This window comes from Chenopodium album, chromosome 15 (genome assembly GCF_948465745.1).
Source record: "Chenopodium album chromosome 15, dcCheAlbu1.1, whole genome shotgun sequence".
Classification (NCBI taxonomy): domain Eukaryota; kingdom Viridiplantae; phylum Streptophyta; class Magnoliopsida; order Caryophyllales; family Amaranthaceae; genus Chenopodium; species Chenopodium album.
Window position 1 is genome coordinate 8,297,878 of NC_137848.1, and position 16,612 is coordinate 8,314,489.

At 33.3% G+C, this 16,612-nt stretch overlaps 3 protein-coding genes across 3 annotated transcripts; 2 read left to right on the forward strand and 1 right to left on the reverse strand.

Moving 5' to 3' along the window:
- The first annotated feature begins 103 nt into the window (after nt 1-103).
- On the forward strand, nt 104-5,744 carry LOC145581789 (putative lipase ROG1). Its single transcript, XM_081638818.1, has 10 exons — nt 104-549; nt 1,040-1,107; nt 1,406-1,476; nt 1,593-1,835; nt 3,028-3,194; nt 3,293-3,348; nt 3,466-3,518; nt 3,610-3,724; nt 4,594-4,691; nt 5,335-5,744. Exons 1-10 carry the CDS (start codon nt 404-406, stop codon nt 5,404-5,406), a joined length of 1,089 nt encoding a protein of 362 aa, XP_081494944.1. The 5' UTR covers nt 104-403; the 3' UTR covers nt 5,407-5,744.
- A 1,328-nt stretch (nt 5,745-7,072) lies between these two features.
- On the forward strand, nt 7,073-7,626 carry LOC145581790 (oleosin L-like). The gene has a single exon (XM_081638820.1). The coding sequence runs from the start codon at nt 7,073-7,075 to the stop codon at nt 7,556-7,558; it is 486 nt and encodes a 161-aa protein (XP_081494946.1). The 3' UTR covers nt 7,559-7,626.
- Nucleotides 7,627-13,100: 5,474 nt separating this feature from the next.
- On the reverse strand, nt 13,101-13,946 carry LOC145580729 (zinc finger CCCH domain-containing protein 23-like). The gene has a single exon (XM_081637844.1). The coding sequence runs from the start codon at nt 13,944-13,946 to the stop codon at nt 13,101-13,103; it is 846 nt and encodes a 281-aa protein (XP_081493970.1).
- Nucleotides 13,947-16,612: the final 2,666 nt, after the last annotated feature.

The following is a 16,612-nucleotide window of genomic DNA, read 5'->3' on the forward strand; positions in this document are numbered from 1 at the left end:
AAAAATTGAAAAGAAAAGGCTGGAAAAAAATGGTAGGGAATAGACACGTAATGCTGTCGACAAGGCAGTAACCAGTTAGTTTCCCTTCCATCGAAGCTCTTTGTATTCTCACCAAAAGAATTCGGAATTAGAATTCCCCTTTTCTTCCTACAACCGCCTGTCCCCTCTTCTTTACTCTTAATTTTCCAATTTTTATTCCTAATTCTTTTTATTTTCTAACTACCCCTAAATAACTGGGGAAAAAATATCCCTTCAAGATAAGATTTTTCCTAAATTTTTACACTTATTATTAATGAATTCAAACACTTCCCAGATTAAAATTATTTGGTGGGTTTGAGTTCAACTTTAATTCTTTTTTTGGGATTTTTTATTTATTTTTATTTTTTTATATTTGATTAATTTGATGGAAAACGGTATTGTTCTGGAAAACGGTGTTTGTCACAAGGATACTGGTAATGGAGGACAGGATATCTGGAATTGTGAAAATGGAGTCTCTTCACCTTCTTCTGCTGATCATCTTGTTGTTATGGTTCATGGCATTCTTGGCAGGTTTATATATTTTTATTTTCATGCATTTATTTTTGTAATTTGGTAATTTTGGGGTTTTTTGATCTGATCCTGTACATGAACATAACCTTGATTCAACTGGGTCAAACTTAGTTTCTTGTTTTTATACTTTAATTTTGGTTAATTGTTGGAAAACATGAAGTTTTGGTTTGTTTTGATGAATTTTGAGTTGGTTATTGTTGCATTTGTTACTAAATTTTGGTTCTTTAATTGTTTGAAATTTCTGGAAAACTTCCTACTTTGGATTTTTAAATTAAAAAAAAAAAAACATGTTCTGTGATTCCATATTAGTTGGAGATAATAATTTTGTTTGTATTCGTCGGCAGATTTAGTTTATGTAATTAGGTTTAAGCCCATAATTGAACAAAATTGGAGTCAATTTCAGTCCACTTTCTATTTATGAATTGGTAAATTGTGAAAATACATGGGATTTAAACTATTTTTTAATGATTGGGTATGTTCATGTGTGCAGTGCTGCAGATTGGAAGTTTGGAGCGGAGCAGTGTGTTAAAATGCTCCCAGATAAAGTATATGTTCATTGTAAGGATAATTTACCTTTATCCAACTTTGGTTTTATGCTATAATGTAGAAGTAATCATATATAGCTATTTTTAGATTGCTTGGTAGACTTATAGCTTTTTCCTCTTTTGATCATCCTGCTCTCTGTGCTTGTTTCGGGCGTTGTTGCTGCTTTGGTTACATATGAGGATAGGAAAAGATAGAATTGGAAATTATAGAGTGGTTTAACTAACTCAAAGATGGGGAATTTTTTGAGTGGTGAACTATGGTAAGGTTGTCCTGCAGAAATTTTCATCTGATTTATCATTTGTTTTTTCAGGCAGTGAAAAAAATGGGGCTACATTGACGCTAGATGGTGTAGACGTCATGGCTCAAAGATTGGCAGCAGAGGTTGGTTTGATATCAGCCTTACCTATATTAGCAAAGCTTATTATAAAAAGATATTGGCTGACTTTATGCCATTCTGTTTTCTATTTGATGTTTATGATTGAGCTTATCAATGCCAGGTGTTGGAGATCATTAAACAAAAGCCCAATCTAAGGAAAATTTCAATTGTTGCACATTCTGTTGGTGGTTTGGTTGCAAGATATGCAATTGGTATTCTGTATCAACCTCCGAAAGGTGTTAATGTGGAGGATTCATCCACTATCAATTCTAATGAGAATGCAAGAGGTACCATTGGTGGTCTTGAAGCAGTGAACTTTATTACTGTAGCTACTCCTCATCTTGGTTCTCGTGGTAATAAGCAGGTAACCATTTCTGGGATGCTTGAATACCTTTTTTGGTTTCCGAATTCATAAAATGTTATTCTTAAACTGGAAATCATACATTTGTACATTGGTTTTCCTTATCTATGTTTAATGGCTTGTTATACGACTAATGGGGTGATGATGTCATAGTATTCTCATGGATCTTCTTAGTGTTCTTAGGTGCTGTTTTATGATATATCCAAGAATCCTTTTAGTAATATACTCCCTCCGTCCCATAATATAGTTCCTGTTTGTATTTTTTCACGGTATTTAAGAAATAGAAGGAGAGAGTGGATAGATTACATTAATAAAAGTGAAAAGTACAATCATAGACAAAAGTTAGAGAGCGAAAGTGGAAAAAAGTACAAGGCATGTGCAAAATTCAAGGGTAAATTAGCTAGTACAATGAATAAAGTTTTAAAAAGTGAGGGTATAATGGTCTTTACATACTATTCAAAAATAGAAACAGGAACAACATTTTGGTTCTCTAAAATAAGAAAACAGGAATTATATTATGGGACGGAGGGAGTATTATTTATGTCTTGTCTCAAATTCAGTAAAGTTTTAGGCAGTTCATTCAACTTTTGTGTTTGCAGTAAGGGTTTCAGATCAAAAATTCAAATAGAATACAGGGATGTAGGACTTGAACCTATCTCTTCTTGCATGGTGAACCTGCTAACTGTATTTATAAGAGACTGTTTAGACTCTGTAGTCAAGAGGAACAATAGAGATGAAGTATGATGTCTATTAATTTGAAGATTTTAGTGAAACATCCTTAATAGGACTGTGTTTCTGGTGACTTATGCTCTCTGCGTTTAGATGGGATAGACCTAATTTTCGTGGAATAAACTTATGGCTTTATGTTCGAGCTTGATCCAATGCATTCTCCCACATCTTTTTTTGATTCAAATTTCGGCCTTTTAAAGGCATTTCTTGACAGATTTGCAGGTTGCAGCACAACTGACATTCATGCTTTACCCCCTCATTTCCTTACCCTCTTGGTTCATGTATCTTGTCTTACTGTTATGGTTCCCTTTATTTTGTGTCTGACTCATGCATATGGTGTCAAAGTCTGCTAATTCCCTTGTAGTTATCAGTATTATCATCCTCCTTGTATTTCTATGAATTTAAGCCTTTAAGGTAATGTAAGCTTGTTGCTTGATACAATTCTTATTTATTGCTGGGATTGTAGGTACCATTCCTCTTTGGTGTGACTGCTATTGAAAAAGTTGCTGGCCTTGTGATTCATTGGATATTTAGAAAAACGGGTAGACATCTTTTCTTGACTGATGGGGATGTTGAAGGGAAGCCTCCATTGCTTAAACGAATGGTGGAAGACAATAGTGAATATCGTTTCATGTATGTGTTGTAAATTTATTTATATAATCTGTGTTGTATTATTTTGTCCTTACTTGCACTAGTGTGAATTGAAAACGGTGTGCTGGCCTTTGGTGCAGATCAGCTTTGCGGGCATTCAGACGTAGAGTGGCATATTCAAATGTTGGATATGATCGTATCCTTTCAGTGTGATAGGAATTTCATGTCATTCCTGTACCTTATAGTTATGGTTTTTGTTATTGTTATCTGTATACATTATTACTTTTGTCTCCTTTAACTATGACCTTTTAAGATATCGTGGGCTGGAGAACATCTTGTATCAGACGTATGAGTGAATTACCTAAGGTATTGTCTTCTGTTTTGCTTCTATTATTATATGTTTACTATTTATATTTAATTTTTATGGCATGACTGACACATAAATCAATCTGGGCAGTGGGAAGATTCACTTAATGAGAAATACCCTCATATAGTCTATGAGGAGCTTTGCGAAGCACGTGAACCTAATCAAACTGCATCAGAAGAAGACCAATGCTGTGACAAAATAGAAGGTTCGTGAACCTCTGATTTGAAATGTACTTTGCTGTTTGATTTCAAGCCTGTCTTAGTCATCTAGTCTATTTGTTCCCTATGTGTTTGTGTGTCTGCTTTCATCATTCGCTGCTTTTGATTTTTTTTTTTATAAGTAATTTTTTTTTTTTTTTTTTTTTTTTTGGGGGGGGGGGGGGGGGGGCATGTTTCCTTTTCTATCCGGAGTATGTGCAATGAAACCATGCATAGTGATTCGAAGAGAGATGAGACTGGGACTTATCTTCTTAGCAGCCTGAGATTCTTTCTGTGTTTGACCAGACTCTGATATTGGCTTAGGTTGAGGGGATAGTAACCCAGTCAAAAAACATGTGGCAGTATTGTGAGGAGGAAATCAAAGATTGTGGTACAAGGGGATACTAAGATGTAATCATGGTGTGGATATGAGGGTCATAGGGGTCTCTCTTAGAGTACAAATTAGTCATGAGCTTGATCTTCTGTTGGTATACGCATTCTTTGAACAAAATCCATAACCCATTGGCTACATGGATTAAATGAAATATGAACTTGCATATCTGTGAACCTATAAACTTCATGCACTAAGCTATTGTCTGCCTTCTAAGGCCTTTTGGAGTGTGAATTAATCACTTTCTTTATCTCTTTCACTTCATGCAAACATAATGAAAACAACCCCTCGAGCATGGAGAATTGTGCAAGTTATCTACTCTGCAATGACTTTATCGTATTTCCTTACTAGTTCATTAAACATTGGGTCTGGTGTACTTAAGTAGGGGAGGCATTTTATTTTACTTCATATATTTCCTGCTTCCTGCTTTCGCGAATTCTGCCTTTTCAGTCACCTGAATCTTTTGCTTTGGATTATTATTTGCAGAGGAACTTGTGACAGGTTTATCTCGTGTTCCATGGGAGAAGGTTGATGTCAGCTTCCACAGCAGTAGACTGAGGTTTGCTGCCCATAGCGTGATACAGGTCATTCATTCTCACTTTCCTTCTAGCCTACTGTGTACAGTTGTCTGTGTGTGCTTATATTTGTTTGTCTGTGTATTGTAGAAGAGTAGTTCAGTATTACATGTATGTTTAACCTGAAATTATAACAACACTTAGGCTGGATCTATGAGTTGATTCCTGCATAATTGTTTGAGATAGCTTTAATTTCTAAGGTGGAGCACATTGCACACTAAAGATTTATCAGGGATGTCTCCTTAAGCTGCTTTGCTTAAACATACTGTAGGAATTCTAATCCATTCGTCTATTACAATTTTGTATACCCAACAAAGCTAGTTGCTCTTCAATTTGATTAGTTCAAGAACGTATTCCCTCTTTCATAATACTAGTCCCTAGTGGGAACATCGACTCATCAGGAGACATCATTTGATCATGCATTATCCACAGAGGATTGCTATTACATTTCTGATTGGTCCATGCAGTATGCAAATGCAACCATATTTGTGAAACAAGGATCTAACATATACTTTGTAAAACAAGGCATTTCCCTTCCAGTATTTTAAACTTCAGAGCAGAAATCAAGAATCTACTGTTTTTTTGTTTTTGTTTTGTTTTTTTTTTTTTTTTTTTAAGTTGTTCACTTCGATTTTGTGTTCTTGATTTACAGGTAAAAGAGCATTACATGCACGCAGAAGGTGCAGATGTTATCCAACATATGATCGACCATTTTGTCATCTAAGTGGTTTTGGATGTTACGCCTACATCAAGTTGTATGGTTCTTCAAGTCCCATTAATTCGTGCAGCTGATTTGCCTCTTGCATTAAACGATAGACATTCCAATGGATTTTCCTGTGGGAAATTTACTGCTTTGTCGAATCTTGGCTGGTGCAGATCCCTTTGGAGGTGGCCAATATATTTATATGTTGATAATTGGGACCTATTCTTGTTTATGCTTAAATTTTGTTGATTCATTATGGTTCAATTGTAAATGAACGTTACATATAATGTACCAAGCATAAAGGGAAACTCAATTTGTATCTGCTGCAGCAATTAAATGGATTTAAAAAGTTCAATCGATTTTTTTATTTTTTTCCTTCAATTGTACTTGAACTAAGCTACTAGTGTATGACTTGGCGTATGTGTCGGCCTATTGGGTGTTGTCTACGGCGAATTTCTAGTTGGTAGTTTGCCCGTTTAAAATGAACCCGAGCACTGTTACATCTTTACATTTAGGGGAATAACATTAATCTCATTAATATTCATATATCGTTCATTCATTCTAGCTAAGGACACCTTTGAGAGAAGATGAACCTAATAATTTTATGTATTTTTGTATCTAACAATTATAATTATTCCCTCTTTTCGTTGGCTACATCAATTACAAATGTCAAAATTTTCTAATTATTGGATACCTTAGCTATTTCTAAAAAGTAATTTTATAGGGTACTTCATACATCCTCCGTTCCTAAATATTTTACAATAATTATTAAATTAGAAAGTTGTAGATATTAAAACATTTTTTCTTATTGAAACATGAATTTTCTCTTTCTCTTTCTCTTTCTCTTTCTCTTTTCCTATCATATGAGTCCCTATCTTTATTTCTTATTATCTCTCTTTTCTTCTTAAAATCCGTGTCTCATCCATATGTTATAACATTTGAAAAACAGAGGAAATGTTAGCTAAAATTCTAAGTATTTTTTTAATAATAATAATCTACAAACGGCTTGGACGTGAATGTGAATTGTAAGACGAAATATTTTTTAATGAGTGTTAAATAACCAAGACTAATTAAAAAATCAAAACTTGGAATTAATAACAATAAGTTAAGCATAAAAAAATTGATAGAATATGATAAATATTCTCAATATTATTTCGTATAGAAGGATATAGTTTGTTAATATTATGTAATTATCTTGTGAGATCTCCTAACGTGTTTAGGACTCACCCTTGTAACCCTATATATATTTGATCAATGGAATCACTCCAATCTGAGGAGTTTATATTATCTAACATGGTATCACAGCTTTAGGTTACGATCTAGCTTCCGCAAAATTTTTTTTTAATGCGTGATAAAAACAAAGCATAGGAAAGTTGGATACTTGATCTTTTTTTTGTGGGTAGTACACAATAATGTAGGTTTACAATGAACATGCTTATGACAAAAATGGATACGTGTTACCTTCAAAGAATTACCACACACACTTACATGCAATTCCTGCATGATAAGCTACCCAACACGTGCCTCTCTTCTCTTCTCCACGTGCCCCCTCCTTCTCCTTTTATAAACCATTTCTTTCCTCAATTCATCATACTACATCCTATCTTACCTTTCAAGTTTTCTACTTTTTAACAAATTGTTTACATACTCTTACTATATTTTCTTCAAAAGGTTTCATATATTTACAATGGCTGATTACATGCAACACGGTGGTCAGATGACTCAACGCGGTGGTCAGCACATGACCTCGAGTCAGTACCCAGGGCAGCAGCAGCAGCAGCCACGGGCCCACCAGGTGATCAAGGCGGCCACCGCGATAACTGCAGGTGGATCGCTGTTAGTCCTTTCCGCGCTAACACTCGCAGGAACTGTGATTGCCTTGACTGTAGCCACGCCGTTGCTGGTTATATTCAGCCCGGTGTTGGTGCCAGCAGCCATCACAGTTGTGCTGTTGATCTGTGGGTTTTTGTCCTCGGGTGGGTTCGGGGTGGCGGCGTTGTCGGTGTTGGCTTGGATTTACAGGTACATGACGGGGCACCACCCGCCCGGGGCTGACCAGCTGGAGCAAGCGAGGATGAAGCTGTCCGGTAAGACGAGGGAAGCTAGAGAAAAGGGAGAGCACTTTATTCAGCAGGCTACTGGAGGAACTCATGCTACTCAGCAAAGTTCTTGATTTCGAAGTAAATAATTAAGGTTCGTTGTTGGATGTATGCTGCTACCTAGCTAGCTAAGTTGAAGTTAATGACCTCGAATAATAACTTTGACGGCGGATCGAAGAAAATGGCCTGGTGATGATCTAGGGGTTATGGTTAGGTTTTGGGGGGAATTCAAGTACTTATTTTGAGGGTTTATAGATCGTGGTTTAATTTGTTTGTAATTGTTTCTTAATTTTCTTTTTCTTTTTTCTTTGGTATGTTGAATTTCATTCCCCTCCTAGTTATGGTTAATTTTTGTGGTTTTATCATCTGCATTTTAAATTGTTAATTAGCTTTTTTGAATAAATAATGTTAGATGTCATATAATATGAATAAAAAATTAGTTAAATTTATTAAATTTATTGTAATTTTAAAAAATGACAACAGAAAAGTGGAAATACCTTTTTTTTTATTTTTTATTTAAAAAAAATAGAAAATTAAAAATAAAAAATAATGTCAAACAAGTCCTAAGAAATAATAAGATTGTAGCAAAATGCTACTCTTTCATGCTCATATCTTACACATGATGTATTGATATTGTCGGATTGATATTGTCGGATTTTAATTGTAGATTTTTATTTAAGCTATTCCTTTAATAACATGATACTACCCCTTATTAGTAGCTTATAAATTCTTAAATAGATCTGGTTTATACTAATTTATTATGGATCACTAATATTAGAGTAACTATGATTGTTTTATTAATTAATTATAAAAAAAAAGTCACTACATTAAAATAAAATAAAGGTTTTAATTGTTGAAATAAAAGCGATTGTGACATTATAAAAACTATAACAGGTTAATTTTTTGGGATGTAAATAGAAATATCATTAATGGTCACATAAAAATTTAATAAAAGTTACTATGTTAAAAAATAAGGATAATATGTTAAAATTACGATCATTATGTCCAAATAACGTAAGTTTTGCGTGTATATAAATCTTAGATCTACAATAAAATTATTATGGACCAGGTTCATGCAAGAATTTCTATTAGTCTTGAGAAAAAAAAAAAAAAAAAGAGTTAGTCTAGCTAGCTACTAGTAGCTAGTACGTATGCACAGTAAGAAAGTGTCATGACATTTTTTCATCGGTAAGAACAAATGAACACTAGGATAACTTCCTCTCAACATAAACTTCTAGCTAAATTTTAAGATATATATACTCAAAATTTAATTCGATATCAACAAATTGGAGAAAGGATAACATACAACCATCACACTCCTCGTTTGATTATAACTTTTTTTGGTAGGTCTATTATGTTATCAAACATCTAAATTTTGGTTTTTTTTTTTTTTTTTTTTTTGAAAAATTCTTTGAAAATAATCCAAAAAACGTGAATTAGCCTTTAATTTTAGGGAATTTTTAACTTTTTGGCACACAGTAGGGGTGAGTTTTATTTATTTATTTATTTTGTTCCAAACGGTTCATCCTTTGAGTTAATTCAGATTTGGAGATCAGTTTTGGGTGAATAGGTTCCAATTCCTTGCCAATTGTTGTTGCGGGGGATCGAACACAGGTTCTCTCTACTAAATGTAGTCCCAATCACCAATACACAAGGGGGGTAAATATATAAATCAGGGTACCTTGTAGTTAAATTCCTAGAAATTGGGAACTAGTTACAAAATCAAATTCTGTTTCGATTTTTGCTTCTCTGTCTTTTAATATATTTATTAATAGCTTTTTGCAAAAGTATTTTAAATAAATTTGAATTAACGTTTACAACTCGTAAACATAATAATAAATTAAACCAAAAGTAGTTTACTTTTTTAAAAAATTAAATTTAATTAATACATGTATTTATAATTGTTATATTTATATTTTATTAATTAAATATTGGGCTTGAATTGGTGTTTAATTTTTACATAAGTGAATATTTTATCAAGTTAGGGTACTCTACAGTTTTTGATTCTAAAAAAACTAAGAGTTTGAGCCTAAACCGAAACTTATTGCAATAGGTTTTCAATTTTACAACCTATAACCAGAACCGAAGCCTGCGGTTTCTAACAGGATCTGGTTGCAATTCAAGGTACCCTGATTTTTTGATATGATTCCCCAGCCCCATTACTCGTTCTTTCAACATGGGGTCTCAAATATCAAAAAATGATACTCCCTCCGTCCCCTTTTGATAGTCCCTTATGGACATTTTTCACGGAAATTAATAAATACAAATAAGAATAGTTAAAGTACATTGAAAAGTAAATTGACATTGGGTATGCAAAAAAGTAGAGAGAGAAAGTAATAAAAGTTAAATTTGCACAAATATTGTTGCAAATTAGAGGGAATTTTGGTAAAAAATTAATATTAATGGCTGTTGGAAAAAGCAAATGGGGTGAAAATTTTGGAACTTAAATTTGTCCATAAGGGACTATCAAAAGGGGACGGGGGGAGTATGATACTACTCACTCTGTTTTTGTAAGTCCCTTATTGGGAGTTTAGGCACTATAATATATGCACTAGGCCTACGTACTTTGACCAATGTTTGTGAATTATAGTGTTTGTGAGCACTTGTTAGAATCGTTCAATAAGTAGATTTTTTTAATATCCAATTTTTATGATATATAGTTATCGATAATTTAAGATATTATAGATCAAAGTTTTACATTGACATATACTATGAATGCTTAAAAAATAATAGAGGCAATATAATATCTTTTAATTTAGTTCCCCAAGAACATAAAAAATAATGGTCGGTGTAAAATCACTCTGAACAACCAATATCAACAAAAGTGTTATAATTTGATGAAGGATTTCCAACACCTTAATTTGAACCACGAAATGCCTAGCTAGTGTTGGTAGACCTGGAAATCGGGTCATTCGAGTTGGGTTCGGGTCGGTTCAATTCAGGTCAGGTCAAGTTTGGGTCAGCAAATGTTCGGATCGTGTCGGGTCGATTCGAGTTTCAGGTCAAATTCGGGTTAGCACTTCGGGTCAAGTTCGGGTCGGGTCAAGTTCGAGTCATGTCAAGTTCAGGTCGGGTCAATTTTTAAGATTAATTTTCGGGTTAATTTCGGATCGAGTTAATTCGGGTCGGGTCTATTCGGGTCAAGTTTGTGTCGGGTCACCAAAATAAATTCACTTAAAAAAATAGTTGGAAAAATAAAGTAAAGTTAAAAAAATATAAAAAAATCGTGAGTACCTATTACTTGGGAGAAAGAAGCCCTAAACTAAGTAATTCACCACCATTTCACCCTATTCACTTTAGGATTCGGGTTAATTCGGGTCGGGTCGATTCGGATCAATTAATTCGGGTTAAAATGGGGTAGGGTCACGGGTTTCGGGTCATTTCGAGTTGGGTCATGTTCGGGTTTCGGGTCAAGTCATTCGGGTCGGGGCACTTCGGGTCATGTTCGGGTCAACTCTATTTCGGATTAGTTCGGGTTTAGGTTATTTTTGAGTCAATGGTTTTAGGTCAACTTTCGGGTCATTCGGGCCGGGTCAGGATTGCCAAGTCTAAGTGTTGGTGATTGGGACCATCATTTACAAATCTTCACCGCCATTTCAATAGATTTTACAAGTACCCATGTCGTAGGATTAACTTATTTTCCAGACTTTATAACCCTTTTGGTACGCCAATTATACATGGTTTTAAGTTTTTAACCAACTTTTATTATCACAAAAGACATCTAACACTTTCTATTTAGTTTTTTTTTAAAAAAATTAATATTTGGTTTGAAAGCCTAGATTATAGCCTTTATTTTTAAATATATATTTAGACTCATGTTCGAGACTTTATAAATGAAAATTTTACAATAGTCTTTTGAAAAGTGACTATCACAAGCCTCATTATGTGGCATAATTTAATTGGATGTACTTTGACATGTAAGCGTTAACTTTTCAAAGCATAATTTTAATTAAAATTCATTTTTGTAATTTCTGATTTTTAATTAATTTATTTTCGAAAATTATATTTTATAATTTCTGAAATTTGTTTATTAATTTCTTAATTAATACTGTATCATAAAATCAAAATTAAATTAAAAATCAATGTAAAAAAGTTATGAAGTTCTTCCATCTGATGTTTTTGACCTCTCAAAACCTAAGCAGAAGAAAAATACCTCCATGGATGAAACCCAGAAAGCTGATAGGTCACTTACTAAGAAAATTAGTGGAAGGAAAGGTAAGAAGGTGGTTAAGAAAATTGTTTACAAGATGGAGAGGCTTCAACCTGGCAATGGTTTGGTTAATACCCAGAAAATTCGGGATAATTCCCTGAGAATTTGGGATGATACCCAGAAAAATTGGGATGATATCCACCACCACCATAACAACCCATATCGCCATCTCCCTCAACGCCACGACGAAGAATTGAAATTGAAGCTTGTAAACGTAAGGCTGAGAAGGAGGGTGCTCGCGGCGATCGGCTTTACCATAACAAGCATCTTATTGGTGGTGGACAGCATCAACGCCGCAAAGCCGTCGTGTTCAAATCATCAGTTGAAATTCAGAACAATGAAGAACAGTTTTTCTAATTTTAATTTTTTTATTTTGAATTTTTAATTTTCTGAAATTAATTAAGAAATTAAAAAGATAAGAAATTATAAAATATAGTTTTCGAAAATAAAAAAAAAAAATTCAGAAATTACAAAAATAAATTTTAATTGAAATATGTTTTGAAAAGTCAAAGATTACGTGACAAATTACATCCAATCAAATCATGCCACATAGTAAGGATTATGGTAGTCACTTTTCAATAGACTACTGTAAAATCATCCCTTTATATAGCATTTGTGTAGAATGCTTTGGTTCCAAAGAAACTAATTTTATGATCTCAAGATACTAGCTTCACACTTCCAATTTAATTTTGAATTTTTTTTCAAAATTAGTCCAAAAGCGTGGATTATAGTCTTCAATTTTAAAGAATATTTGCCTTTTTCAGACCCAAAAAGATAGAAGATGAGGTGCTTCTCGTAAATCCCAAGAGACCACGGGAAGCTACCTAGGTGAATTTTACTTTTTAACTATCAATTCAGTTTGTTTTGAACACAATTATCAGAAGAATAATTCAAAATTGAGCATTCGTAAGTCGTAACCCATGAAAACATTTATATACTTTATTAATGGAAATTCCAAAAGATTATTACAAACTAGTGACGGAATTACAATTCACATATGAATATGATACATAATTTGAAAGTCATGTAAGATGTAAATATGAAGAAGTGAGTCATCAAGAGGGCCACGACCTACGTTACATGCATGCCATGCATGAATACATGCCTATCTTCATACGTAAAAACTGCATCTTTGTTTCCCTTCTTCCATATCCAGTTTTACTAAATCTGTTACACCTACCTTTTTAAACGCTAAAAAACAACCGGCATAACAACCATCCTGAATTCAAAAATTAAATTAATGTTATTAGTAACTAGCAAGGAGAAATTTTAGTATAAATAATAAGCTAGGATATTACAAACACAAATTGTAAAAACATAGATCTATAAAAAAATCTCCTAAAATAATTTGTTGTTTACATTAATTAAAATAAACCTGATCGATCATTCAATCTCAACTCCTACCTTCAACCAGCCAACAAATCCGACACCCAATCGAATTTCAGCCCGTCCGAATTCACATTTTCTCTATCAACGTTATTGTTTTGCACCACTCTATTGTTGTTGTAGACCTTGTAGTAGTCACTAATACTTAGCATCCTCAAAGTCTCCAAAAACTCCAATTTCAATTCTTGAGGACTTTCCCTTGGTGGGGCACTACTACTACTAGGAAGCTCCCATAAAGCCAAGGTGGGCAAGGGATTGGACTTCTTAGGGCGTCCAATCACGCCCACCTCACGTCCGCCACCAGTGCTGCTATTGTGAGTAGCAGCACTAGTTGCGGACAATGATGGCTCAGCAAACGGGACCTGTAAATCAAGCTGTTGAGTACGAAGGGCTAGTCGGACCCACTTAGGGACGTGGGCCATTGGCTCAGCTCGAAGTTGCTTCAACGAGTGGGCGAAAAAGCAGATTGGACGGGTACAACGGTTACCTGCATTGCAAAATCGGGTTCGGTACTTGGTTGGGTGGAGCCAGTACTCGAACACGCCGTGGGCGTATTCACAAAGCTCGCCCCTTGGGCAGTTTCCGCTTGAGGCCCGATAGTCCGGGCAGGAAACTGCCACGTAGAGCACCTTCTTTAGGTCACGCCTTCTAGCCCGTTCGCCTTGGTGGGCGTACGGGCAGACGGTCCAGTCATGTGCCCTCATCAAAGGGCATCTCTTGACCTTGAAGCTGTACATTCTGAACTCATCCGACTCGAAATTATCGGGTTCAAATTCTGCATCAGTAAACAGGTTTGGGTATCGGGTTCGGTTATCATAGGCGTTGGAGTATTCTCTTAACATGTTCTCCACGTCTACTCTATACATGTTTCCCTCTTTAGCTCAAACAAATGCAGAATTGGATTATTTTTTATTTTTTTTTTGTGAAACTTTAGAAGATGATAAAAAAAAAAAAAATGTAGTATAGAATAAATGACGTTACTATGTTAGAGATGAGTGAGAAATTGATCCATGACGATGAAGATACAAGAAATGGAATGAATGATGAAAATGAAATAATGTATACTTAGAATATACAAAAATGAAATAATGTATACTTAGAATATACAAAAATGAAATAATGTATAGTTTATATGAAATGTGTTGTGAAGTGATTGTGAAAGTAGGGCGAAGGAGTACGTTTATATAGACAAGTAAACATTAATGCTAGTGTAGCATCATCCTCCTAAAATATGTATGTTTTTACAAAAGTATAGAGAAAAAGTTGTCTTTTAATTTGCTTCACAATTTCAACTTAATCATTAAATTAAATATCATTATTTCAAATATTGTTTCCTTCTTTTGATATTTTTTTTAATAAAATGTATTAATTGGTGTGGTTATGAATTTTTAAGGTTTATTGATATATAATTAAATAAACATTTCATTAGGTATTGTAAGGTAGCTATTTATTAGTTAATTAATAATTGATTAATGATCACCGGGAAACAAAAATTAGCGAATAAATAAGGTTCATACAATTCAGCGTAAGTTGGAATCAGTTCATGTTATACAGTTCAGCGTAATTTGAAATCAGTTCATGTTTCGATAAATACAACATATATGTCTCATATCGACAGTCCAAGTTGAAATTTCCAGAACGAACTAAACGGTGACTAAACGTAATCTATTACGTCTGTAGTATATATGTTTGTTGACTATTACCTAAAATTTTCCGGTATGAATCGGATATTATTCCAAAAGGAAATAATGGATTTTGAATCTTTTTATGGTTGATTAAAGCTGAAATTGACTACACTAACACGACAATCTTGCAACTATTATTGCACGTATGGAACATTTAGGAACGAAATCAATGCAAGTTTAGGGTGTGTTCTATTCACCTAATTGTATCTTATGTGTGGAAGGAAATTTAATGTGCTTCACAAAAGAAAATTTAACCCGTCACAAAAGAAACATTAAGAGTAAACTTATGCCATTCTTCATAATGCCTTATTGGCTTACGAATCTTTGTCATTGATATTTAGTTGTTCTCATTATTATACCTTATGTGTGAAATAATGCAAGTTAAGGGTGTGTTCTATTAACCGTATTTTCACTTATCTTATCTGCACTAATTTAAACTTATTAAACCTTATAAAAACTTATTGTAGTTGTAAAGTGTACTTGATTAACTCTTAAACTTATTACACTTGAAATAAGTTTAAATAGGGTGAATAAAACAAACTCTAAGGGTGCGTCCTGATCTTCACTTAATTATCTGAACATAACTGAACGTATCTGATCGAACTTATTAAAACTTATTTTAATTAGTTGTAATTTGAACTTGGTAACCCTTATCAGAACTTATTTAACCTGGATTTATTAGACCTGAAATAAGTGAAAATAAGGACATTTCCTTCATATAATTATCTATATTGGAATTAAATTAGATTTTTTTATTTATTTATTTGTGTGTATATGGATTACTCAAAATTTTGCCATTTTTATATTAGAACATCTATTATCAAAATCCTAAAGGTGTTAATTGTTGCCAATAAAAAAAAAAAAAGGAAAAATTAACATGAATAATCCGAACTATGAGGTGCCTTCCCATTTTAATCCCAACTATTATTTAACCTTGAATAATCCTAATTATACACTAACCCTTCCCAAATTAATCTAACAATATAGGAAACCCAAATAACCGGTAAAATAAAATAACATTAGTGGGTTACATTAGTAAAAGATATTCCTCTCTCTCCTCAACTAAAACCCCTGTTGAAAAAATAAAAATTCATCCTTCATCAATTTGCTACGCCATTGTTAACCCTTCTGTAGTTGGAAATTATGGTGATGCTAGCAATTGCCACATGCTACCCATTATAATTAGCAATTGTTATTTACTTCCCACACTAGTTTGTTGTCATTTACGAGTTCGATCAATTAAGTGTTCCATTTGCAGCAAGAAATTCTTAAATTGTGGTGATTACGGATTTGATTTATTGCGATAATGGTAAGATGTAGTACTAATTGGTTTGTATTATGCATTGATTTAATTTTTCTTACTTCTAAGTCCACTAATTGTTATACATTACATACAAATATACAATTGCAAAAATAACCCATAATCTCCTTTCTTAAACAGCAAAAAAAGGGGATTTGATTTTTTTTTTTTTTCCTTCAAAGTTTAGAAGCACAAATAATATGATAAATTCATAATTGTGATGACATTTCACAATGTATCTCAACGTGTAAGATCTTGTATCTAAAGAAATAAAAGGCAAAAAGAGTTACATCTAAAAAAGCTGGTTTAGAGAAGATGGAATAAGAGAAAAAAAAAAGTAAGGGAAGCAGGAAGGATTATCTAAGAATAAAGGAGAAAAAAAAAGAGAAAAAAGCTTGAAGATGATTAATGGAGGTGTAATCCATGATTAGATATAAAGAAAGAAAGAAGACAAGAAAATGAAAAAAAAAAGCAAGAATTTTATGAAGTTTACCGGCTAAACAAGTAATTTAATGATAAAGATTAATTAGGAAAGGGTTTGTGTATA